At 40.3% G+C, this 25,096-nt stretch overlaps 2 protein-coding genes across 5 annotated transcripts in view; one reads left to right on the top strand and one right to left on the bottom strand.

Annotated features, from left to right (window-relative positions):
• The first annotated feature begins 274 nt into the window (after window positions 1-274).
• On the top strand, window positions 275-2,831 carry insm1b (insulinoma-associated 1b). The gene has a single exon (XM_058398342.1). It carries the CDS (start codon window positions 504-506, stop codon window positions 1,899-1,901), a length of 1,398 nt encoding a protein of 465 aa, XP_058254325.1. The 5' UTR covers window positions 275-503; the 3' UTR covers window positions 1,902-2,831.
• A 3,149-nt stretch (window positions 2,832-5,980) lies between these two features.
• Window positions 5,981-25,096, bottom strand: part of ralgapa2 (Ral GTPase activating protein catalytic subunit alpha 2) — a 91,698-nt gene continuing 72,582 nt past the window's right edge. For 3 of the 4 annotated variants that reach the window (XM_058398462.1, XM_058398464.1, XM_058398465.1), the window contains 2 exons: window positions 14,644-14,768; window positions 5,981-6,554 (listed from right to left, as the gene is read on the bottom strand). In XM_058398462.1, coding sequence (XP_058254445.1) covers window positions 6,397-6,554; window positions 14,644-14,768 — 283 coding nt within the window. In that variant the 3' untranslated portion in view covers window positions 5,981-6,396. Of the gene's footprint in view, window positions 6,555-8,245; window positions 8,283-14,643; window positions 14,769-25,096 lie in introns of all 4 variants that reach the window. The other variant, XM_058398466.1, reaches the window with a different exon arrangement.

Raw genomic sequence — 25,096 nt, 5'->3', positions numbered from 1 at the left:
CGTTTCCTTTGGGCAGATCGGCGGCCCCTGAAGACACGCACACTGCCACGGCACGTGTTCATCTCTATAGAAAGCCATCAGACCGTAAACGGAGAAAAAGTCTCGGCGTGTGTTCTCTTAAGGGAGGGGCTTCGAGGGCGAATTAATATAATAAAGCGCAGGTACATCTGCTCAGCAAATCGGCAGCGTTTTCCTGTGCAGCCCCCAGCCCAAGTGCTCCATTCCCTCCCACAGGCAATTCCACAGAGATCCACCGGGCGCCTGATTGGATGAGAAGCAAACGATAAGGGGCGAGAACAATAGCATCATCCCTCCTTAAAAAGAGTGCAGCTATGTATTAAGAGGAAAGAAGAAAAAAAAAAAACGTTACGGGGAGGGGAGGTAGGCACACCCTGACCAAAAGGTACTGCACCCGGCGTGTCTGTAGCCAAGTGCACAGCCGTGGATCACATTCAACACACATCGCATCCTCTCCAAGTGCCTTTCTTCATCCTCCCGCCGACATGCCCAAAGGTTTCCTGGTGAAAAGAAACAAGAAAGCGGCGCACGTCTCTTACCGGATTCGTTGCGATGATGATGATGGACAGGAAGCGACGCTGGAATGTCAGATTCAACGCGATGCGTCCCCGCCTCTGTCCGGTACCTGCAGCCCGGAGATCGCAGCATCATCACCATCCGATGCAGCAGACACGCCGGTCCACAGCCACGGAGCCAAACCGGTGCAGTTTGGTAATCCGGAGGCGGTTTATCAAGCCCTCTACAGCCCCACCCGCCCCATCAGCAAGGACCATGAGAGGAAATATTTCGAGAGAAGTTTCAACCTGGGCTCGCCCATCTCCGCCGAATCATTTCCGACTCCTACCTCTCTCACCAGCCTGGACCACCTCCTTTTTGCTCCGGTAGACTTGAAAATCGGCTCCAGCAACAGCACCGCGCTGACATCGGCTGTTAGGAGCGCTGGGAAAAGGCCCTCCACCGACAACGAGCGCAAAAGTAAAAGCGGAGCCAAGAAACCCAAAGCCATACGGAAGCTGACCTTCGAGGACGAGGTGACCACTTCACCGGTACTCGGCCTTAAAATCAAAGAGGGCCCTGTCGACCTGAAACCGCGAGCCTTATCGACCGGTGGCAACAAACCCCTGGGAGAGTTCATCTGCCAACTGTGCAAGGAAGAATACGCGGACCCGTTCTCTTTAGCACAGCACAAGTGCTCGAGGATAGTGAGGGTCGAGTACAGGTGTCCTGAATGCGACAAAGTGTTCAGCTGTCCTGCTAACTTGGCCTCTCATCGCCGCTGGCACAAACCTCGCGCTCAGCCCGCACCCGGCGTGCCAACTTCACAGACAGCCAAGAACGACGCGTCCAAAATGCCCGCTGTCTCCAGAGGCTTCGGAGAGGAAATCAAAGACGGAAGAGAGTATTCGAGCGAGAGGGACTCTCCGAGCCCGGCTTTGTCCGAGTCCGGCTCAGAGGACGGCCTGTACGACTGCCAGCGCTGCGGGAAAAGGTTTAAACGCCAAGCGTACCTCAGAAAGCACGTGCTGGCCCACCACACGCTGCGAAACCAAATGATGGGTGATACCTTTCAGAGCGCTGAGAGAGGAGAGAGCCCGGAGATGGCGCAGCACTCCGGAGACGGCAGCCCGAGTCCGAACCTGAGCCCGCTGAATTTAAGCCCCGCTGACTGCCTGCCGTGTCCGGTTTGCGGTGAGATTGTGGCCGACAGGGCGAGCCTGGAGAGGCACGTGCGCGTTCTGCACGCTTCGCAAGTGTTTCCGTGTAAGCACTGCCCGGCCACTTTCTACAGCTCCCCGGGTCTGACCAGGCATGTCAACAAGTGTCACCCCACAGAAAAGCGCCAGGTTATTCTGCTTCAGATGCCCGTGAGGCCCGCGTGCTGAAGAACACTGAAACGGAAACGTGCAGGAAGCGCTCACACTCTCAACCCTCACACAGAGGCTCACGAGTTCCGTCTAAAACTGCACATTTCTATACCACACAGTGCACCAAAACACGGAGGCGTAGTATTTGTACCTGCATTACGCTTTCTTGCAGTTTTAGACGTTGTAAAGATTAGGAATCTCTCCTAATCAACTAACAAAATTTGGCATCGACCTAAAGTTGAAGTGACTATATTTTGAGATTTCTCACGCCAAGTAGCCTAAAGAAGAGTATTAGTTTGGTTGGTATTTGGAAATGGTATTTTTCTAGGGCCGATGCACACGTGGTAATGTAATAGCTTCTAGACCTAAGATAACGTTCAAACGTTGGTGTACCTCTGTGAAAGCCTCGAATTCACATGCTGTACGTTTCTCCCGTCTGTAGCTTTAATCTAGTATGTGAATTGCAGGATGTGGGAATTTTCTCTCCAAAAGATTCCCTTTAGAATAGCCAGAAATGCCTTTAGAGAAACACATCAAACACTTGCTGTATAACTGCCTTAAGAACTCGGTGTACTGATTGTTTTCATTTCTTTTTTTTGAATGTCGGCACATATTTACAATTTACTGTCAATGTAATGTCAAGATGATTGTGAAATGTTTAATCGTTAATATTTATTTATTTATTTATTTACAACTGTTTCATGTAAGTTATTGTGTTCTTGAGTGATTGAAGTTCTTTGTCCTATTTTATAGCCAAATTGTTTGGTCGGGTTTGAGTTGTGTAGGCCTGTGTCTTCAGTGCTCTTACAATCTGATCAGCTCTTGTAAACGTGAAGCTCTTAGAGATGCAATCCTTTTCTATAAACAGCTTATTTTCTTAAATGTTTGCTACTAGCGCTGTCCTTGTTGTGTTGTTACTAAAATAAAAAAAATATTTTTAAAAATGAATCTTTATGAATGAATGTTTCATTAAATTTTGGACCTCTTTGATTCACAAAAACACTAGATGGATGGATAAAAATTGATTATCATTTAAATCAGTTTCTCCAAAAAAAATGCTGATGTCCATCTATTCATTCACTTTCCTTTCTGCATTCGTATAAACATAGAATCAACAAAACTTAAATTAAGTATAAGACTTAAACATTGACATGTGGCTATTTTTTGGCTTTGATTTGGGAAAAATAGTTGACTTGGTTGGTTTTATCTACATTTTCACTGATTTATATTTAAACATAAAAATAATGAACAATGGGATTAATGCTGGACTGTGGCTCCAGTGACTCTTTTGTACAGTGTTAGCTGTTTATAGCAGAGTTTTTTCAGCAGCCTTAGGTGTTGGAGTGTGTCCACCTGTAGTGTGTGTGTGTGTGTGTGTGTGTGAGAGAGAGAGAGAGTGAGTAAGGGGGGCGGTATCGCCTGCTGGAGAGTAGTGAGGAGACAGATGGAGGGGGGTCAGGTTACCCCTGCTGTGCTCTGAGCTGCAGTTAAAGAACAGGACAACCTCTAACCCCCAAAACACCCCTCAGCCCCTCCCGCAGCAGGCCAAGCAGCCAGCGCATCACTCTCTCACACACACACACACACACACACACACACACACACACACACACACACAGCTCAAAGATGCAAAAAAATGACCCTGTCAATCCTCACAGATCCAATAATCGCTAAACAATTTTTTAAATAATGAAAAAATAATTCAGATGTAAACTTAGTTTAAACAGATTAAATATGAAGAAGGCACATGTTTTTCCTAGCTATTATAACTCACAGGGTTTACTATAAAATAGTTTAAAAATAGTTCAGAAAGTTTGATATCCGAGGCTTGGACTAAAGCTCTGATGGACATTCACAAAACCAAATAAAATAAGTTATGATAGCAGCATATAAATACATTATCCAGTCAATAATAATGCATTACACATTTTGATGTTACTAATGTTTGATATTTAATTAAACATAATGATTGAATTATATTAGTAGGTAAGTACTTATTTATACAGAAAATGTAAAGTTAATAAGCAAACATTAAGAAAAGGCATTGAATAAATACACTCATTTGTAAATCTCATTCTGATTTAATGAAATGTTCTGATTTCACTTTCCTAGTAAAGATAGAATGATTATTTTTCCATTAAAAACAGTCTGATATGTTACCAAGTCATGATGAAATCTTCAAGATTTTTTTTTTTCAATTTCTTTTACAAAGATTATATTACAGGCATTAATATATTTATATCCTTCAGGATTTGGAGCCCTCACAAAGGACACAATGTACAAGAACAACAACTAAATGTAGCATAAACACAGATGACACTTCACTCAAATTAGGCCAGTTGCAGTAGGACAGATCCCTGGCACAAACCACATCAGCACCTTAAAACCAAACACCAGTGAAGCCTACATAGTAACCATACCAAACCTAGAGGAAAGAAGAGTGTGTGCACTATAAAGCCGATCACACAATGCAATGCTCGTAGTTCAGAGAAGTTGTGGGTTTGTGACTTGGAATAGGGCTGTAGTTTGTATACATTCCTCAGTATTCTTCATTCAAGATCTCCTATGTTCCTTATCAGTGCTTGTAGAAGGGAAGGAAAAAAAAAATCTCAGGACAAGAGGGTAAAACAAAGACAATAGAAAGGTGTACAGGTAAGGCGAAGTAGTGCAGCTTGGGCGGGGCTTGCAGAGTGTGTAACACCTGGCCTCCATGGCAACTCGGCTAGGGCACTAGGGGAACAGAGGGTAGGTACCATGGAGTTGGCAGCACCAGGCCGCCGCCTGCTATAGAGAGAGGGAGGATTTTTGATGGTGTGGAAAGAAAGAAAGAAAAGTGTGTGTGTGAGAAGGGGAGAGGGGGAGAAAGGGAAAGAGAGAGAGACAGAAGTGCTGCCATGTGTCCTATTTCCCCACTGGTATGGTAAAGGGGACTCAGAGTGGCACAGGGGAATGAAGCGGAGCAGGTGGAGGAGGACTGCCATTCAGGATCCCATCAGACGAAAGCAGCTCTTACAAAGCAGTGAAATGTATGGGATGAGCCCTGAAACCCTCTGCTCTGCAGCTATAGAGAAGAGTCACAATCAACTTCTCTTAAAACAGAAAAGACTAAAGGGGTCAGAACAGCGAGGTGAGGAAAAACAACTGATTGCAGCTTGTAGTGAGTGGATATATGAACAGATTTTTACACAGGCACTGTGTTAAAAAGTCTCCAAACCCCACCTAAACACACACAGACACACACACACACACACACACACACACCAGTGCATGGAGTTAAGATTCACCTGAGGCTCCGGTGGCAATTTAGCATGCGGTCAGGAATAGATCGTAATTCTGATGGTGGAGATTATGCTGTATATACAATATGAAACAAAACAAAAAAAAAAATCCCACAGGAAATAAAAATTTAAAAAATATGTACATCCAAGAACTAAAGGAAAAAAAAAGAAGCAACAAACACCACCTGTGATGAAATATTGGAATGTCATAGTAGCATTACAAGACCAAACCAGGACTTAATTTATAGATCATGAAGAGTCATTAGAACAAATACACATATACAAACACAATTATAGATGCAGACCACCATGATTACACAAATCAGACATAAAACTGTTATACCAATAATTTAAAAAGTACATGATAGCAAAAACAAGCAAACAAAAACAAACAAACAAACAAAAACAATAACAGCCATTCCAAGTCATCCCATCATAAAAAGACCACACAGGCTGTCCAATCAGATAAAGCAGGCCATTTTCACAAAGGAATAAAGAAAGTTTGAAACTTGAGATAAGAAAATTTGATGTAGCTCATAGAAAGGACCTCTTTAGCGTGACAGACTGCCTTTAAACACCTATGACAATGTCCCTTTTTCCTTTCTAAAGAAAAGGAGTGAATGGTCAGTGGAGAATCACAAAAGACAAAAGTGCTCTGCACACATTCACACTATCCTCCTCTTAATGGCTTTGTAATTTTTTTAACCTTTCAGTGTTTAAGACAGGAAACTTGGGGTAAAGGAGATTCACATATGGTATTGTCTATGGTCATATCACAGAAGTTTTAGGAAAAGGCTGCTTTGTTGTCTGTTATAATCAGTCTGCAGAAATCTGTTTCTACGTTTGTGTCCCACAGTTCAGCGTGTTTCAGAGCGATGATGTTACAAACGTTTGTTTGTAAGGTTACGTTATGTGCATTATTGTCAACATTCAATCAGTCTGTTTAACATTTACTCCAGCGAAAAAGGGACAACGTACCAGATGTCACTCAGATGCCCAGATGTGTGAGAGCTCAAACTTAGAGAAGCATTGCACTAATGTGACACTGACTCATTTCCCAGTGCTACCGAAACTAAACCAAAAAAATCCAGTTAGAAGTGACAATAACAACACTACCCATAGCCATCATAGCCATACACACACACACACACACACACACACACAGAGAGCACAGTTTTAAGTTCTCTGCAGTCTGAAGAAGGTTGATGAAGTGCTTATTTTTTCCAAAGAGGAGCTCAGTTGGAGGACTTGCTGATGGCGCTGGCCGAGCGCCGGAGTTTTCCTGAAACCCGGCTCTTGGTGGCACGTGGCATTGTGGGTGAAGCTTGCTCAGTGGACTCGCTGGTCGTCACAGTAACGCTTAGCTCAGCGCTCGTGCTGCCAGTGAGGGAGCCTGAGGAATGGCAAGTGACAAGACAAACATCAGCAAAGGTGCTGTGACTCAGAATCAGCTAAACATGCTTTCTTATGGAGTTAAGCCAAATTTATGTAAAACACATGCGAATGCAGCTCTGGAAAGGTCTCTCAAGGTTGGAATGAATTAAATTAATGAAAGTAAACAGTTAATTAATCTCAATTAAATCATTTGGCCTAAGGAGTTTTGATAAAAAAAAAAAAGAGAAAAGCATAAATGCGGATGTTAATTACACTAAAAAGTTTTTAAATGTAATTAGTCAGTAAGAACAGAAGTAACAGGGCCATGCTACAGGCTGACGTTCTAAGCCGTTACAGATTTATTGTCATGCATCAAAAAAAAAAAAAAAATGTGGATTCCACTATTTGGAGTGAAATTAAAAACTGAAGACACCACAATTATTCAAATTATACATTACAATAGTATTTCTTTCAGCCAGCACTTCTAGAAATTGTGAAATTAAAATAAGCTTTCCACATTGTAAAGCTGGCATCTGCTCGGCTATTTTATTTCTGCCGTTCTTTTCTGCCATTTTCTTTCTTTTTTTTTTCATGGGCATCTCAAATTACTGAGAGCAGATGGTGTAGGGAACATGTACTCGGTGGAGAGGGCCGCAGCCTCTGCAGCCTCCCTGCCCTCCACTCCAGGGCTTCTCAGAGTGAGGGGGAGGAGAGTGCAAACAACGCTCCCATAGCGGCTCAAAGGATGATGAGAGGAGGGAACGAGGGTGGGGAGGTGTCCCTTCTAGGCGTCATCCACACAGAGTGCTTTGTTAAGCTGCCCAGCTCACAGGATGCCAGCAGTGAGGATGTAGACTAATCCATGTGTCTCTCACATGGCATAATGCTTGCTTGCTTGCTAACTCGGCCTCTCGGAAAAGTTAGGCATTGTACATGCGTGTCAGTGTATCCTTTACGATTGTTATTTTTAAGTTGTCATGTTTTTAAATGGTAGCTGTTGAATTGTCCATGGGCAAGAAGTGAGAGAATGGTGCTTTTAAGAGGAAAGGGAATGAATTTAACCAGTACCTGTTTGGCTATTAAGTATAGACTTTTCACAGTACAAATTCTTTGAATTCAAAAGAACCCAGAAAAAAAACAGGTGTGAGAAGTGTATTTAAATAAAAAATATGTTGGAAGAAGAAAAACAGAGAGAGAGAGAGAGAGAGAGGAAAACTAGAGTAAAATAGGCTTCATCCCTATTGGCTCCCAGCAGCAATCCAAACAAAGCGTAAGTGGCAAAGACATTTTCCAGTAGGGCAGGTGTTAGTGTCAGATGTGGCCCCAGGCAAATAGGCACACGCCAAAGGACAAAAAACAGGGGGGGGGGGGATAAAGCAGGGACATGCCAGACAGAATTAAAAAAACAAAACAAAACAAAACAAAAAAAACACGCAATGAGTGCACCCATACCATACATGCTGTTACTGTGTTGCAACCGGTCCAGCTGTACGGTTCTCTCGGTAATCTTACCAACCTGATAGCCATTCCCAAAACAACTGTCTCTCTGCATTCATTTCAAAGCTCTGGGCAAATGCAGTTCATTAGTGAAAAAAAGATAGAAAGATGAGTAGACTAGCAAAAAAAAAAAAAGAAAAAGAAAAAGAAAAAAAAAAAAAGAGGTGGGCTTTCTGTGATAGTACACAAGCTTCCGGACAAAGGGACTCTTACCTTCATTTACTGAACTGACACCTGTAACATTTCTAATCTATAAAAGGAGAGAAGACAATAAGCAACACGTAAGACGTACACAGTAACACGGAGAAGGGAAGTGTGTGTGTGTGTGTGTGGAGGATAAGGAAAAAAAACAAAACACAGGCAGGAAGGAGCAGAGGAAGATGATGAAAGGTGCTGAGGGAAAGTGTGGAGATGCTGCAAAAACTTGTGTGTCATTACAATGTGTTAGAGGTTTCCTGTGAATAAAAGTAGGACATCACGGAAGAAACGCATATATAGAGAGAAAAGAAGAAAAACAGTGCACTGAAGCTTGGTTATCAAGAAGCACAAAAAGGGAAGCATCTGTCATCTGTTCAGTTTGTCCTACTTCAATCCTTAGCATCATTTTTTTTAAAGACAAATCTCAATTATTTGTTGTATTTGTAGTCATTAGAAACTCTTTGTCCAAAACTTTAGCTGATTTTACAGAGAGAAAAATATCACACACACACCTTTGAGTAACCCAGTTCCCTCATATGTATTCATTTCACTAATGCATTTAAAGAAGCCATTAACATCATTTACGCTAAAAATTTGGATATACTGCACCTTTAAAAAGATTTACAGCAGCGAGTTATCTATTATTATCTATTAGAGTAAAGCCTTAAAGGTACACTACATGCAACTATAACACAGTCCAAGCAACCACCCAAGGAAAGGCAAGGATTATCACTTTTCTTCTGACAGTATTAGTCTTGGCATTAACATTATATTAACATTTGCCCACTTATCTTCTAAGCTGTAAACTATCATACTAATCACTCATAGGCACAAGAGAGACACACAATGTTATCTTGAATTAGCAGGACAACAGGGTTAATAACTTGAATGAAGAAAATCATTCTTCAAATGTGTTCCATCTGCATAATTAACACGCTAGCTATGTTAGCCAGGAACCATGTTTAGCTATAAGTCAGTGATAAAGTCAGAGCAAGTTTGTCTGCTGGTGGAACGAAATGTTTCGAATACTTTTTGAAGAGCTTCTTCATCTGTATAAGCAGTGAGCTGGGGAGGGAGGTAAAACCGTTTAATATTTGAAGTGACTGACGTAGAAATAAAGTAACAGTCATTTCATGGTGTTAGAGTTCAGAGTTTAGATGAACTCTCTTGCACTTGCGCTCCCACACTTCTCTGCTCCCGTAGCAACAACTAGTAGATGCCATTAATGCTCCTGAAGTGTCTCAACACTTGAAAGGAGAAATGCTTCCTCTTGATGGTAAGAAGGTGCTCGACAAAATGATCAGCCAGTCTCCCCTCGAGTTCTCTCATTACCGCTTTACAGGAAAGACAATAACCGACTCCTGTGGTGATGCACAAAGAGTGACAGGTGACAGATCTGATCCTTCAGGGCCCGTGATTTTATTGGCTGGGTTGATAAATTTACCAGTGGAACACCTTGAATGGTTGCATGCAGAAGCATCGCAGGTATTACTACACTGATCGTTTGATTTACTCCCTGATATGAAGATCTCTGATGTTTTGTCCTGTCTTTATGAAATGAGTTCTTAAAAAGGGAAGCATTATTCACTATATCAGTAATCTTCCCAACCTGATAGCCATCCCCAAAACAATTGTCTCTCTGCATTCATTTCAAAGCTCTGGGCAAATGCAGTTCATTAGTGGGGGGGGAAAAAAAGAAGAAAGATGAGTAGACCAGCCTGATATGCAAGTCTCTGATGTTTTATCCCATCTATTTGAAATGGATTCTTAAAAAGGGAAGCTGTGCCAGTATTCAGGATATCAGGAATCTCACCCACTTGAAAAGTGTAGCTGTCCCGGTATAATGTGAGTCAATATTTTAAGTGATAAGCACCAAAGGAATGAGTTTTTCATAAGCTGGCACATCCATTCTCTCCATATACAGTAACACAGCAAAACTGATAGCTTTTTATTAAGTAGTACCTGGTTTCATCTCTTACCGCTTACACTGTTGAGACACTCTTCAGCTTCCCTGGAAAGCTTGTGTTCTAACACTTAACGCTTATTATAGCTACAATAATTCAATCATGACACCGGGTTTTGTACCATTTCCACTCAATGACCTGCATAGACTGATGGTCAACATTTATGCAGATAGAATATACAATTAGAGAGCGGGTTTAGGTAGTAAAAGATATTCTGTAGCTTCAGTAATATTTGAAACAGCTAAGACAAACCTGGTATGTCTTTCCTAATGCTTCATGTACATTCCAGAAATTCTTCAAACATGATACTGAAGATCTGTCACTAAACCTCTGCTACCAGGGGTAGGAAAATAAATAAATAAATAAATAAATAAATAAATATAGCATTAACTAAAATTTAAATATTGTTACAACACCACTACACCATTAAACAAATAATAATAAAAAAAAAAATTAGGATCAATTTGAGATTTTTAACAGTAATAAATATTAGAAAGTCGATTCCTCAGTGAGATGTTTTATATTCTGAACATATTTATTTGTGGTTCAGTTTTGTCCACTTTTCTTCAACATGAGGATGGGAAATGAGGAATGAGGCGGAACCAGAGAGGAAGGTGTGTCATCACCCTGAACTACCACACCGGCTATCCTAACCACTGACTCCGGCTCCAAACACTGGTACCTCAAGTGGTCAACACTACATAGCATAGTGTTATCACACATCTAACCAGACTGCTTATATCTACACACAGCATTATACTCATTTCCATTAATTTTATGGAATTCAGGAAATATAAAACACCAGTCCAAGATTATTTCTCAGATCAGTGTGAGAAACGATGGACTTGTGAGCAACCGGTAACTCCGAGTTCTCTATAGTATATATGATAAAGTGAAACAATACAGCATTTCTAACTGCTTCTTCATTGACTAAAAAGTATTATTTTACAGTATTATTTAACTTAGAGCTTCACTACAGCTTTATGAATACTGTGTTAATTAACTAATTAAGAATCAGAGCTTACATGAATACAAAAGCTGTATTAGGATTGTTGTCAGTTCCAAACCATGCTGCTACGGTTAATGGTTCTTAAAGGAATCTCCCAAAATAAGAGCAGCTAACATCAATAGAAAGCAGCTAATGGAGGTAGGTGGCTTCTGATGATGTTACTATTACTACATAGCTGAACATTCCATTCTAGTCCCCTGTTTGCAGTCCCCTATAGCAGCTTTTTGGAAAGACTTTCCACTAGAGTTTGTAATGTGGGCTGTGGAAAGTTCCCATTCAGCATTAGTAAACTCGGGCATTGATTTCAGGTGATGAGGCCTGGTTCAGAGTCAGCATTCCAGTTCATCCCAAAAGTGATCAATGCAATTGAAGTCAGATACAGAATACAAAGAAGAAGAAAAAAAGATTTTGAGGTAACGGTCTAGAAAAGGCCTACATATAGGTGTGATGGTCAGATGTCCACATATTTCTGGCCTCTGGTGTATCTCTGTAGCCTATCACAGTCTAATTTCAGTTCCTTCACTGTGTTTAATGTGAGGTAACACTACTCTCCATGAAAAAGCCAACTACTATGAGTCAAAGTGGATCAGTGAGCAGAAGGAAAGAAGTCTGATGTGATTAAGGAGATGTCATATTCCTACATCTTATATGGTTCCTCATGTCACCTACTGCAAAACAATGTGACCCATATCAAACAAGCTGACAGCAGATTATAGCTAATAGGTATTTTAGGGTTAAAAAAAATCCCTATTTTAGAGATATTAAAGACTAAAAAACAAATACATAACCAAAACTTATAAAAAAAATCACAGTTAAATAATAAACATGGAGAATGAATTTTGACTTGAAACTGATCAGCTATCTTTACAATTAAAAAAAGAGCTACAGGTGGTACACAAACACTGGCTCGAGGTGTATAGAGTTCACAGTATTACTGTGCTATGGGCACATGCAGGGTGAACCAAACTGGAGAACACTTGAAGGAGAAAAGGGTTTTTGGGTGATGAGGCATACGGGGATGACATGCCTAAATAAGGAAATGGGGAAAAAAGGCTTACACTCCAGTTTAGCCCAAGAGCACTCCATGTCCCAAACCATGCCTGGCCATCTCCTGCCCGCTGTCATGGATGAGATGTTAATGAAGAATGGAGCAGGTATACACAAAATACACACAGTGCCACACACACACATACACACACTTATTGCAGCCTGACATTAATGACATTTTTACAAGGCACAATAAGAAGAGATTCCTGCTGGGGAAGCAGTGATGGTTTAATATCCAGCCCAGCCATTAAAGCTAAATCACTTTCAGACACAATTATCCTTCTGTATAGATTAATAATCTTTTATAATAAATAACGCCCAGTAGTAAAACAGTTAGAAATTCAGCATGGAATACTTTGCATGATTCTTTGCTGTGTGTTGGTTCATCGTAGCTGTGTCTATTTTTGTTTGTAAATTCAGCAGGTCAAACATGTTTCTAGACTCAAACCATTAATATTTTTATATATATATATATATATATATATATATATATATATATATATATATATATATATATATATATATATATATATATATATATCGAGAGAGAGAGAGAGAGAGAGAATGAGAGAGAGAGATAGATACAGAGAGAGAAAGAGAGATACAGAGAGAGAGAGAGAGAGAGAGAGAGAGAGAGAGAGAGAGACTATTGTCACATTTGCAGAATTATAATTGATAGCCAATTTCCTCCAGAAAAAGCCAATTCCATTAAACATGACTATGCTACATAACGTCTTCATTTTAAATCTGGTATGGTCTTCAACAAACCTTCAGCTCCAGCAACAATGACCAGATCAAGCACAGAGAGGGTAAAAGTGTGCACATTGGTGAACTGTCTCTAAGTCATGGCGTACAATAGGACTCCACAGCACTTAAGCAAGGGTGAGAGTAGCATGGGCAATTGTGTGGACTGTTTACTATTGAGTTTTCGATTAACAGAGGTCTCATTGGTGATTTTCACTGTCTTTTTAGAAAATAAAGGGGTTGTTGCTATGGAAATATGCCCTAGCGATGCCCAGCTTTTCTAGTTATCAGACTTCTAGTGCAATTGCTATAGAAACGTAAAGCAAATATTTGATCCAGACAAAGCTCTCTGCAGGTGTTTTGATAAATTGTGGTTTAGGCATAAAGATGAGTTTACCTGTTTTAACTGATTACAATGCATACCTGGATCACAATGTACTATTTCTTTTGAAATCACACAGCTACTAGCAAATACTTCTAATTATTATACCTGAACCAAAAAGAGAATAATACCCAGTATATTTCTTTACTATGTAAAGTATAAATCATTTTGAAAAACATGCACTTGAAGTAAGAAGGGGATGTCATTTTGATTTTACGCTGTTGCCTACAGGCAGGGAATACAGAGGCAAGTTCCCTTTCACCTCATCTAGACTGCAGACTTAATCCAGGCCTGCTGTATAATCTACCCTTAATATTATCTCACACTCCATCTTCTTGTGTCTGCTCTACACACTCTGACATGTAAAAAAAAAAAAAACACCCCACCAAACATTAAACACTGCACTTCTCACTGCTACTTCAGGCGGAATGATCATCACTCACATCAACCTTGATCTAAGGCAAACTGTGATTTTTTCCAGAGCTGCATGAATAGATTCACCTTGCTAGTTTTCTAAAAGAAACAGTCTCACCATCGTACTATCTAGCCTTATTCCAGATAGCAAGTAGTTGAACTGGCATAACTCCGATGAAAGGCTGAATAGTTATATTTCCCTGCATATGAAAAACGCTTAATATTGAATTGCCTTCCTTTGTCTAAGTGCTGAGTTTTAATTTCACTGTGAAGCCATGATCTGGAGTCAGGGCTTTTAATTTAAAGAGACAGTTCAACAGTATGCTTACATACAACTCAATGAAGGGTATTCAGCCCTACTGATGCTATTTGATAGGTTAATAATGATAATAGTCATAGCTCCTGACATGCATTTGGAATTCACTTGCGATTTCCTGCTCTGTGCTGGCAGTTTTTTTCCCCTCACACATTTTTAATGGTTAACACAAACTCTGTTTACCATAAACACACCTGTTAGACGAAGACTGAGTGAATGCCTGTTTATTATTAGCATGTCATTACATTAACACATTCAACTGAGGGGCATGAGCACTGTATGGGCGAACAATCCCTTTAAGATCTGGTGCTAATAGTGCCAGCTGGACTGCGCGCACACGCGCATGCTCAAACACTTACACACACGCTCATACACACGTCTTGGTAAACAGCAGGATGGGAAAATAGCAGTGAAGAGACGGGTGCAGCAAGGACAGGGAAGGTGTCAGACCTTGATCTCAATTTGAGAAAGAGATAGACAGACAGAGAAAGAGAGAGAGAAAGAGAGAGAGAGAGATCGAGATGAAGAGGCTCTTACCTGTCCCACTTATTGGGTAGTAGGTAGGGGAGGGCGAGAAGACCTGGGCAGCAAAATCCTCAAATGTCAGACTTTCCTTGTGGTTCAGAATGATGGCCTCCAGATAGAGAGCTCGCTCCTCATAGCTGAGAGAGAGTGTGTTAAGGAAAACAAGTGCAATGGCAGAAAGAGCAAAATATATTATAACTCCCCATAATAAATGAAGTTATAAAGTGCAATTATTGTGGCTTACAAACATTCTGCTGAACAACAGAGATTATAAGGATAGGAAAAGTTCAAGACTCAATTCATTTGAATGACTTGATAAAAGAAACCTAGAAGAATACAAATCATATTAAAGCCTCTTATAATCTCCTCATTACATCAAAATAAAGAGCTCAAAATGTAAATGTAATCTGCTTGTTTAAACACTGAGCTTATTTGCAGCAGACTCTATAACGAATTACTGATGCCTTATGAAACAAAACCGAAATAAAAAAGTTTTGACAAAAGTATAGATGTTTATCTAATAATATTTTACTGACTGTGTTTTAATTAATGAATTTTCATCAGCTTATCAAAGGATATTTGCTATTTACACCCTTATTAAAGTAGCTACATTTTATGATAATGGCAGTGTTGTGGTATGAGTGATAAATGATGAAAGGGAGAAGGGGGATAAATGATAAACCCATAGGTGTATTAGAACTTTCCTTTGAGCTGTTCCTCTGTGGTCTCATGTTCCTCATGTTTTCAGGATGTAGTTACATTTGCTATACTGAAATATTAAAAATTTGAGGCATACTGCATCTGCATCATGCAAGTTCAACCACATTCTCTGGGTATGAGGAAGGATTATGGAGGTTAGAGGTATATTAGTAAACCTCTCTCCCCCTTTCTCTCCAGCTTTCCTTTAGAAATGTATATTTCTAAATGCTTCAGATTTTGGAAGCTCCAAAGGGCACATACACTGATAATGGTAACAATCCAGTTGTGGCAGAAAAGCTAAAAATAAAATAAAGATATGGGGAAATAAAGAATTTTGATGTATTTAACGTGTACGGTGTATTTTCACTGTCATCTGATTGGTCATGTGCACACAAGTTTCAAGGCCATGATGTTATTGCTCAATGGTTTAACTATGGCACTAGCAAACTTGAAAAGTTTCTGACTATGAAACAAGATGATTTAAAAACAGTAAAAAAAAAAAAAAAGACAACCATTCTACTAAAGAAATTTAATCATACTTTCAAAGCTTAAGAGTCATCCTAAATATAAGGTGAGTGTCTACGTTTGCAGTTAACAGTCCATATAAACTGAGGTGTTTCTGCAGGGTCTCATTGTGTGTTTTCCTCCTCCGTGCTTTCTCTGCTCTTTTACAAACAGTTGTGTCAAGTAATGCTTTATGCCGCTGTGTACTGTCAGAAGCTGGGTGTTTTATGTGTCATAACTGAAAGTTACAAATATGTGTGGTAAAAAGCAAGTACAAATAATGAAGAATGTGTGAGTATGTCTGCAAGCAGAGATGCTGATGACTCTACTCTAATGGCTGGGTTGGAGTGGAGGCCGGGCTGTCTACACGCCTGCCTGCTGAATTTCTGAAGGACCCCACTGATGCCATTCCCAACTCATTAGGGAGGCTGCTTATGCTGCCAGGAACTAGACTGTTGCCAAGCCCCTGCACTTCATCATGACCATGCTGCCTGTCACATACCCCTCCGAGTATGCGAGTGAGTGTGTGACTGTGTGTGTGTGTGCCACGTGCCGGCGCAGCAGGGGCTTAGGCAGCCATGACAAATTGTTGAAAAGGTCCCTCTGAACCCAGCACTGACAAGCACCTGAGCCTGAGGGCTGTACACGGGGAGAGAACAATCTGCTCCACTCCTGCTCTCTTTCTTTCTTCATCCTTCCATCACCCCAAAGTGGGAAAGAGAGGACAGTGGCAATAAAAAAAAAAAAAAAAAAAAAACACCAGCAGAGACTTGTAAGACAAGACCGCATACAATATTAGCTTTGAACAACACAAAGTAGCATGATCATTACCTGCTGAGACTTAGAAAGAAAACAGTTGAGTTGTGTACTTGACTCTTGACTGCACTTACAATTTCTGATTTCGAAAACCTCACTTACTTAGATGCTATGGCAACATGGGTCATAGTACAGTAATAGGTCACTTCTTTGGATTAGGGAAGAAAAAACATTCTCTAAAATGGGGGGTATATTGACCAAGCAAATTTCAGGCTCATGGTGGTATACAGAGAATTAAGCAAAATGACAAAAAAAAAACACCTGTGCATGCAAAAAAGAAAACAGGGAAAGAAATACTAGGGAAAAAGAAAATGGGATATGAGAACAGGAATACGGGTGAGAGATAATAACCCTGATCTCACTAGGTCAACACAGCCATATGGCGCTCCATTATGGGCTATGCAGATGACAAGTGTGCCTCTGCTATTGAGATTCCTAAAACAAATATTGACTCGAGGCTGAACACCACTGGCCGCAGCCTCCAGCCTGCACTCTGCTTCCTGTGTACTCCCCCGCATTTCAGAGATGAAGAGACACAGGAGGGTGCAAAAGAGACACAGAGGATGCAAAAGAGAGACGATCAATAACAAGCATGTACACCAAACAAATCCAGAAGCTAACAGGTGAACAGGCATGACTGGTTACTGATATTTTGTTAGGAACATATTTTTGGTGGTATGTTAACGAAACCATTTTGTGACCGGTGGACATGGGGTTTGGAATTTTTGCGTCATTCTAGCTCATCTTCCCTCACTCCCGCCTAGACACTCAATCACTCTAATTGTTGTGCACTGGGTACAGCCTGTTCTGTTGAATAGATGCGTTACAGAGAAGTGAATGTTGGCTATGTGCATTAATTCAATAAAGTGGATGTGGGCTAGAGAGCAACCATCAGTAAACCTGATCTGATGCTATCTGTGTGGGAGGCTAACAGTAACTTAGAAACCAGCAGCAGCAGAAGCTGCCAGCATCCAACCCAAATTATCGCATGAAGACCAGCACACTAAATCTAAATAAATAAAAATAAAAAAATAAGTCAGCTTTACATACAGCACTGGCAATTAACATATATTCAGCAGGACTTAACATCACAGAAGGTTTGGAATTTTCCAGTGAACTGTAATCCAAGTCATCCTTTAAACACCTGGGATGGAAAAACATTTAGTTGGTAACTAAGCAATGTGTGAGCAGGGAATTTCCAAAAGCATTCACTGCTCCCGAGTCTCTCTGTAGACTGTATGAAAAAATATTCTAAAGGCTAAAAATGAAAAACTTTTGTAAGAAGCATAGACCAGTGTGGCCACAGTGACAGGAGCACAGATTTAAAACCACCCTGCCATGTAAAATAATGTGATGACCTCACTGGCGCACAGGTCAACCTGTGGGGAGATGGGAAATGAGGGGGAAGGAAGAAAGACAGAAAGGAAACACAATGGCACTGCTGTAGCAGAGAAAGAGAAACAGACAGCTTAAATCCACTTAATGGAGAAAAACATCCTCTAAGCATTTTGCCGAAGGGCTTTAACAGATAATGCTCTTTTCCTACTCTTGGTGGCTCCTTTGCCACCCTATGGTGCACCAGGTGACAAAGCAAGGCATTAAAAGTCGGATAAAGCAGAAGTCTGGGGAACAACACTGACTCATCCAGCAATCAGAGATGGGCATAAACAAACTCTAACTCCTCAGGTTACATTAGTCAGCTAAGGACATGGAAGCAGCACACAGTGAAAACCTGATGATAGAAATATCTGAATAAATGTAAAAGTAAGGAGGATTTCTGATGTGTAAAGCCATTTATCAATGTGTGTTTTGGTGTGCATGTGTGTGAGAAAGCATGACGAATACACAGGTCTGAGACTACATAGTGTTGTCCAGATGGTCAGGGTTGGTCAGTGGGGAATTGAGAGGTCAATCAGTTTGGCGGATCAAAGCCAAGGTCAGGTGGTAGTGGTGGCCATGTTCAAGGTGCATAGAGACTCAGATGGCCTCTCATTAGCAGTCCACTCAGGCCCCAGCAACCCCTGGGACTTCAGAGGCCACCCCACCCTCATACTCCTCCCTTTTGGTCCCCTGTCAGACTATTCAACAAAAGAACTCTCCACACAGGAGTCCAGGCCTGGGTACAACCTCATCGACACAGGGTCACAACGCCAGCGACACACTGCACATAAATCTGCCATTAAGACACATGCATAAAAAAAAGGTTATGACCACTAATACAACAAAAAACAGAGTTAAATGTACAGCCTAACTGAAGAATACAAAGTGTCATTCAATTATAATCGAGATCAGCATCCTGTGAAATATTTGGTAAATATAGGACTTTCTGTGGAAATGATCTTTGGAACAATGTCATTTATTTAAGAAGAGCTGGCCTGGTATCAGATTTATCCAACCAAAATCTGAACATTCTAAAAGTATTTTTATTATATCCTTTTATGGAATTAATGTGAGTGAGGAGACTGATTATAAGTGTGAAAAACATCACTTCAATGCTCTCTCCACATTTATTTAACATGAAGCTTATTAAAGGTGGAAGCAGAAAACAGCGTGAACATGAAAGCAGCAATTATTATTGTGTCAGAGAGCAGGTTCAATACCAAATGTCTTGTGTTAATGCATCAGTTTACCCAGGAAAGATGCAATGTGAATTCACATATGTATATCATTTGGATTTCTAGACAATGCTCAAAATTATTATTATATTTTGGATAAATTTGAATAACTATCATCATATAGAGCTTACTTGCTAACCATCTAACCAATTAACCCCAATTAAAACTGTGCTTTAACTATGAACATTCTGTAATTAGCTGTAAAGTCCTTCATCAGCTGTGTAAGCAAGGACTTCTCCGGCTATATGAGGTAAAACCGCTGACAGCCTGGACAAACCTTTATATAAGATATACTTTCTATTAGATAAACTAGATGATTTATCTGAAAGGATTTCTAAGTGACACATCCGCATGATGACCATTTTTAATGCTACATTAGGCAGTTATTGAGTAAATAAAGACAAGGAAAATCCTTCACTTTATTAAAGTCATTATCATGAGTAAAGCCAAGGTTAACAACACATTTCCTTTTCCTTCTCTCTGCTAGTGACTAAATGGGCTCTTGTGTGAAGAGTGACAAGTTGAAGAAGTAGAGAGTGGCCATGCATGCTCGACCTCCACTCTAGCCAAGCACCAGCCATTAACCTCAGCCAATCACAATGACCTTGCTGTCCGGCTAAGGAAGAGGATAATTGGCCAGTTCGAGAGATGGGGGGGGTGTTGGGAAGGGGGGGGGTCAGGCACTTGTGAATTACTGTCTAGGCTAGATTACTGCTTATACTCTCGGTTTCTAAAATTTTGAATTTCAGTGCACAAAAAGGTGCAATCCCACATTCGATGTCTGCTGCAGATCAATTAAACAGTCACAGCATCTTAACTACTCTAAGCACTTGATGGAAGACAACTGGCTGCAAAACAATAAGCACTGTGTGCAAAAAAAAAAGTCTTTTACTGCAAAAACTTGAGTATGTCAGCGGACAAGGCAACTCCACGCTAACGGCATAAAAGATAAACAGTCCTATTTTTCTTTTGACTAGTGACAGTCCGCCCTCTTGTTTGCTACTGGCTCACAAAACCAAGGTTCACAAATTCACAGGTCAAAGTTCACCTCAATAAAGTCAAGAAGCAAAAGTAATCGCTACCAAGAGCAGCATCATTCATGTTCCATATCTTTTCAGCTTCAACTGAATAAGCTTTTCCACTGGAAATATAAATTGTAAAATAATATATATCTATTCTAAAATACATATTTAGCTGAAATATCAGAAAAGCATAGGTTTTCTGGTGTCTCCCATACTGCAAGGGGTTAAAAATCTTATCTTTACATTTTGGTACTTCTTTAATATAAATAATTGCTGAATGCATATGCATAAACTGGAAGAATTAATCCCTTCTGAACTAGTACTGAAAAAGCATCAAAAATTCTTCTGTTCTGAATCCTAAACTAGATTGTGTATCACACATAATTCACTTTTAAGCATTTTACAGCGGGGAGAAAGACTGAAACAGAGGGGTGGGGGCAAGTCATAAGAAGAGAGGAAGAGTGGAAGAGAGAGGTATTATGTCCCCAGTGTTGGACTATATGCCGTTTTCTGTCAGCTACATGAGCCCATGGGAAAGCAGGTGTTGATTGGTGAATTTCTGGGCCACTGCTGCAAAGGTACCTGTTGTCACGCCATTGGACTGAGGCGTGAAGTTTGTCCCAGTGGAAAAAACCAAGAGAAGGTGTGAGGTGATTATAGGTTGGAGGGAGAGACACAGAGACAGGATGACAGAAAAAAAAGAATAAAGGAATGAACAAAAAAATATACATGGAAAGAAAAAGAACATATACAACAATGGAGATGATGCCATTGTTTCCTCATAGGAATATATCCTCATATCATATATCCAGTAATGCTGGCTCAAAACAAATCCAAGTAAGCAAACAAACAAAAAAAATGTACTTGAGTGTAGTTGAGTGTGTGTCTTTACACACCTATCCTAATTAAGCCCAGAGCTGTGAGGCTGAAGGTGCAGGGGAGGGGTGAGGGGTGAGGGTAAGGACAGGTTAATTGAACCTCCAGGGGGACGTCCTTTACATCTCACCTCACCAGCATCCATCTGAGAACCAGACGCAAAGAAATGGAATTATGAGCATGACATCACTGCCAGCGCAGATTCCCACAAAGACCCGACAGACTCGGCTGGCATGAACACAGATTTATAAGCCTGCTAAATCAAACGTCTGCCACGTCGAGAGATGAACACGTAACATTAGCTCTCTTAATAGCACAGTAACTATTGATCCGACCTGAGGAGCAAGGAAGAGGGCTTGTCAGGATGGAGTGAGAATGGAAAAGGTCAACAGGTTGCACCATTCTAATAGCGCCACCGAAGGGACATGGAGAGCACTCGTATACTACATCACTGGGGAGCAGATGATGTGTGGAGAAGGAAATGTGCGGAGTGACTAAGCACTCTTTATTCCTCAGAGATGCACAAATCCAGATTAGTCAAAAAAAAAAAGTACCATACATCTTGTAGTAATTTTGGCTCATCAGGTAAAAACCTCTGTGGAGGGAAACAGCTTTGTTCAAAAACAAAAAAAAACAAAAAAACAAAAAACAATTCAATAATAAATCTTTCCATTTGTCAGAAAGGACAACAATTTATGTGATGTCTTACTGAATACCTAATTGTCTTATTAATCATTCTGGCACTGAAATAATTATGGTACTGTAGTGGAATTGGGATCGCAAGTCACAACACACATTTCAGTGATATGGCGGATATTATCTGAATTTTTATTACAATTGAAACTCAGACAATTTTTTAATTTGCAGGGAATCTAAAAAATTGATAAATGTTCACCCAATGGCATACATTTTTTTGTAATGTGTCTAATGTTTTCAACATTATTTGGTGTTTGCCATGTCCAATTCTTGTAAATAAAAGTAAATTTGTTATTATAATTGCTTCTTAAATCACAATAATATTTTTGTTAAATCCCTTAGTCCTAAACTGAGCTTTATATCAGTTGTACAAGATTTGGTTACTGCTGTATTCAGATGACAGAACAACCTCTCCACTCCTTTACAAGAGCCCTAGCAAAGCAGCCGCTTAGATATCTAACACAATGGGGAAAATAATTAAACAAGCTGATACTATAAAATGCAATCAACGGTAACCAGTGCATTATGGAGAAGTTAGAACACGATGGATGCATTAGTGTGAACGTGCCTCAAGTACGATCGGGCAGTGTAGATCTCTAAAAAGCTTTTATGTCCGACACAGAGATTCTCAGGATGAAAGCTTCATCATTCTCATCACTCTTCATTAAAGCAATGAGATTAATTCATGAGCCATTGTACATACTGAATGTTTAATAATAAGCTAAACATGAATATCTCAATGGACACAGGTTGACAGGGACTTTGTGATGTTACATGCTGAAGAGGACTACAATGGACTTGAAAGTCCAGTCAAACAAGATATCTTTGATAGAAAAGTGAAAGCTACAGGAGGAGCTGGGTCATGGTGCTGTGGACAGCTCCGCTCATATTCACAGTGCAGCTGCTTCACAGGCAAAACCAGGGATCTAGGACACAGACGGAAATACATGAACGCAGCCTCCCAAAAATTAAAACCAAGATGGATGACAATCCATTAATCCTCCATCTTTTGGATGAAAGGACTTGGCTTAGTGTCAAAACAAAGAGGGCCAGATCTACCTGAACAGATTAGAATAAAGTAAAAGGCAAGAATATATTACATGAGAGAGAGGGGGGGGGGAAGAAAGCCAGAAAACAGACTTCTGGTTTGGCAACAGCTTTTCTTCCCCTTCATCTTCTTTTCTTCCTTAATCCTCGCCTTGAGGCATTCTGTGCAATCAAGCGCACTATTACACGGCAACAATTAGCTAGACTGTGGAAGCTGGCACCTGGTCCGAGGCATTCAGTGGCTTTCAGAGGCAGCTGACTGTACAGCCCCCCCTCCCCACCAGGTGGTCCTCCTTCAATGACATTAGCCAGTCACTCCAGGGTTAATCAAGAGCCTGCTCAGAACAAGTATGCCTGCATGGAGCTCATTTAGTTAGCTGTAGACGCTATGGATAAGGTCTTAAATGGGGCAAAAAGACAATGAACTTTTTCAACTTCTTGTTAAAAGATGGCTGATAATTTGAGAATGTTGCTGCACTTGTCAACAAAATACATTTTGGACAAAGCCTAAATTCAACACAACTCAGGACAGACCACAGGAACACTTGTAGCGCTCTGCCCCAAGGCTATAAAATTCACTCCACTTCTTTTTAACAATACTGAGCAACATAACACCACTGGATACAGTGGATATAACTTTTTCATAGAAGTTTGAGCTCATCTGGGATGCTGGATAATTGATTAAATCTGTTTGTCACCATTGTTTGGAGTCAAAGCCAACAGGATATGTGAGGACAAACACATTAGAGGAAGAGGAAAAATTTTCGGCCTGTGCTGGAGGGACGAAGAGCTTTTCAGATCGGAGACAAAAATAAGAGGGGGTTACTGCTTTATATGCTGAAAATTCTAACAAAGCCTATGGTATCCTCAGCTTGGGGCTCTGTGCACTGAGCATGAATAACACAATCTGAATAACAATGGCTATAGATTTGTAGGGTCTCTCAATACTAATTAGGGGCTATATGCACTGTTTGTTGCAAAGATGTGCACAGTGAAATGAGATGCTAAGTGCTTTATTTCAGAAACAAATCGTACGCCTTGCAGACCAATGAAAGAAATGAAAGAAAGCCTTTACTACTGGCAACCAAGTGTTTAGAAAAAGTTCTAAGAAGCCCTTGTTGATGTCTGTCTCAGAGGGGGGAATGCTTTGTAAATAATCATAAAAATATGAATAATGTAGTATCCAATTATTTTCACACACGGTCTATGGCACCAGTATGAACACAGGCCATGTTTCTCTTCATGCCTTTACACCCTAGTGTGTAGTTAACTCAACAGAAGCACAACGAAACTCCAAGAAAATCAATGATGCATTGCAGCCTAGCCCTCCATTGTATCTCTTAAGCAACCAACTGCAGTCTTCTACTTTAGAATGTAAAGAAACTCCATTTCCACATCAAAGACCACCTCTGGTGTAGAGAAGGGCTGGACAAAAGCATGATGCACACTTTTATGTTGCGCTCTTGTTTTCTGCTGTTGTTTTGTTTATCTTTCAATGCAGAGGACTCCATTTTGTACAAAGATGCAAATGACAAACATAAGGAGATCCTTTAGCGTAATACAATTACATCCAGCGTGTGGAGGAGCCCTCGCTGCCTTTGAACTATTTAAAGTGGCATTAATGCAGAACTTATAAATAATCAACTAAACCATCCTCTTTTAAGACTGTCAGTAATGAGAAACTGAAAGAGCCACGGTCTTTAAACAAACAGCGCTGAAAGACCTGCGTTTACAATCGAATAATCTGCATAGTCCAAATGAGACTAATGAAAAGATGAGAAGATCTAGATGAGAAAATCCAAAGTGTGCATTAGATTATTAATTTTAATCTATAAAAAAAATAAATAAACCATTGACTTGCCTACCTAATTAGTACAATGTTGCTGAATAAACACTGAATAAAAGAATAGCTATATAAAAAGATAAATCATTTGTATTAATTATAGAAATGGGTAAAAATGTGTCAAAATACTTGGAGCTATCTTCGAGGTTGTAATAAAAAAAAAAAAAAAAAAAAAAGATTAAAGAAAAAACAGAGCATAATACCGGCGGGTTACATGGCAGGTGACATTTTTGTGACATTTAGTGAAAGAATTGGATATGTGTAGGATAAGCGAGGATAAGCGAGCAGTGCTGTGCTCTATTCAGGCCCAGCCTGGTGGGACAGAGCACAGACGCCTGCCTGGAACC

The sequence above is a fragment of the Hemibagrus wyckioides genome, linkage group LG09 (assembly GCF_019097595.1).
Source record: "Hemibagrus wyckioides isolate EC202008001 linkage group LG09, SWU_Hwy_1.0, whole genome shotgun sequence".
Classification (NCBI taxonomy): Eukaryota; Metazoa; Chordata; class Actinopteri; order Siluriformes; family Bagridae; genus Hemibagrus; species Hemibagrus wyckioides.
This window is presented reverse-complemented; position numbering and strand designations above follow the sequence as displayed.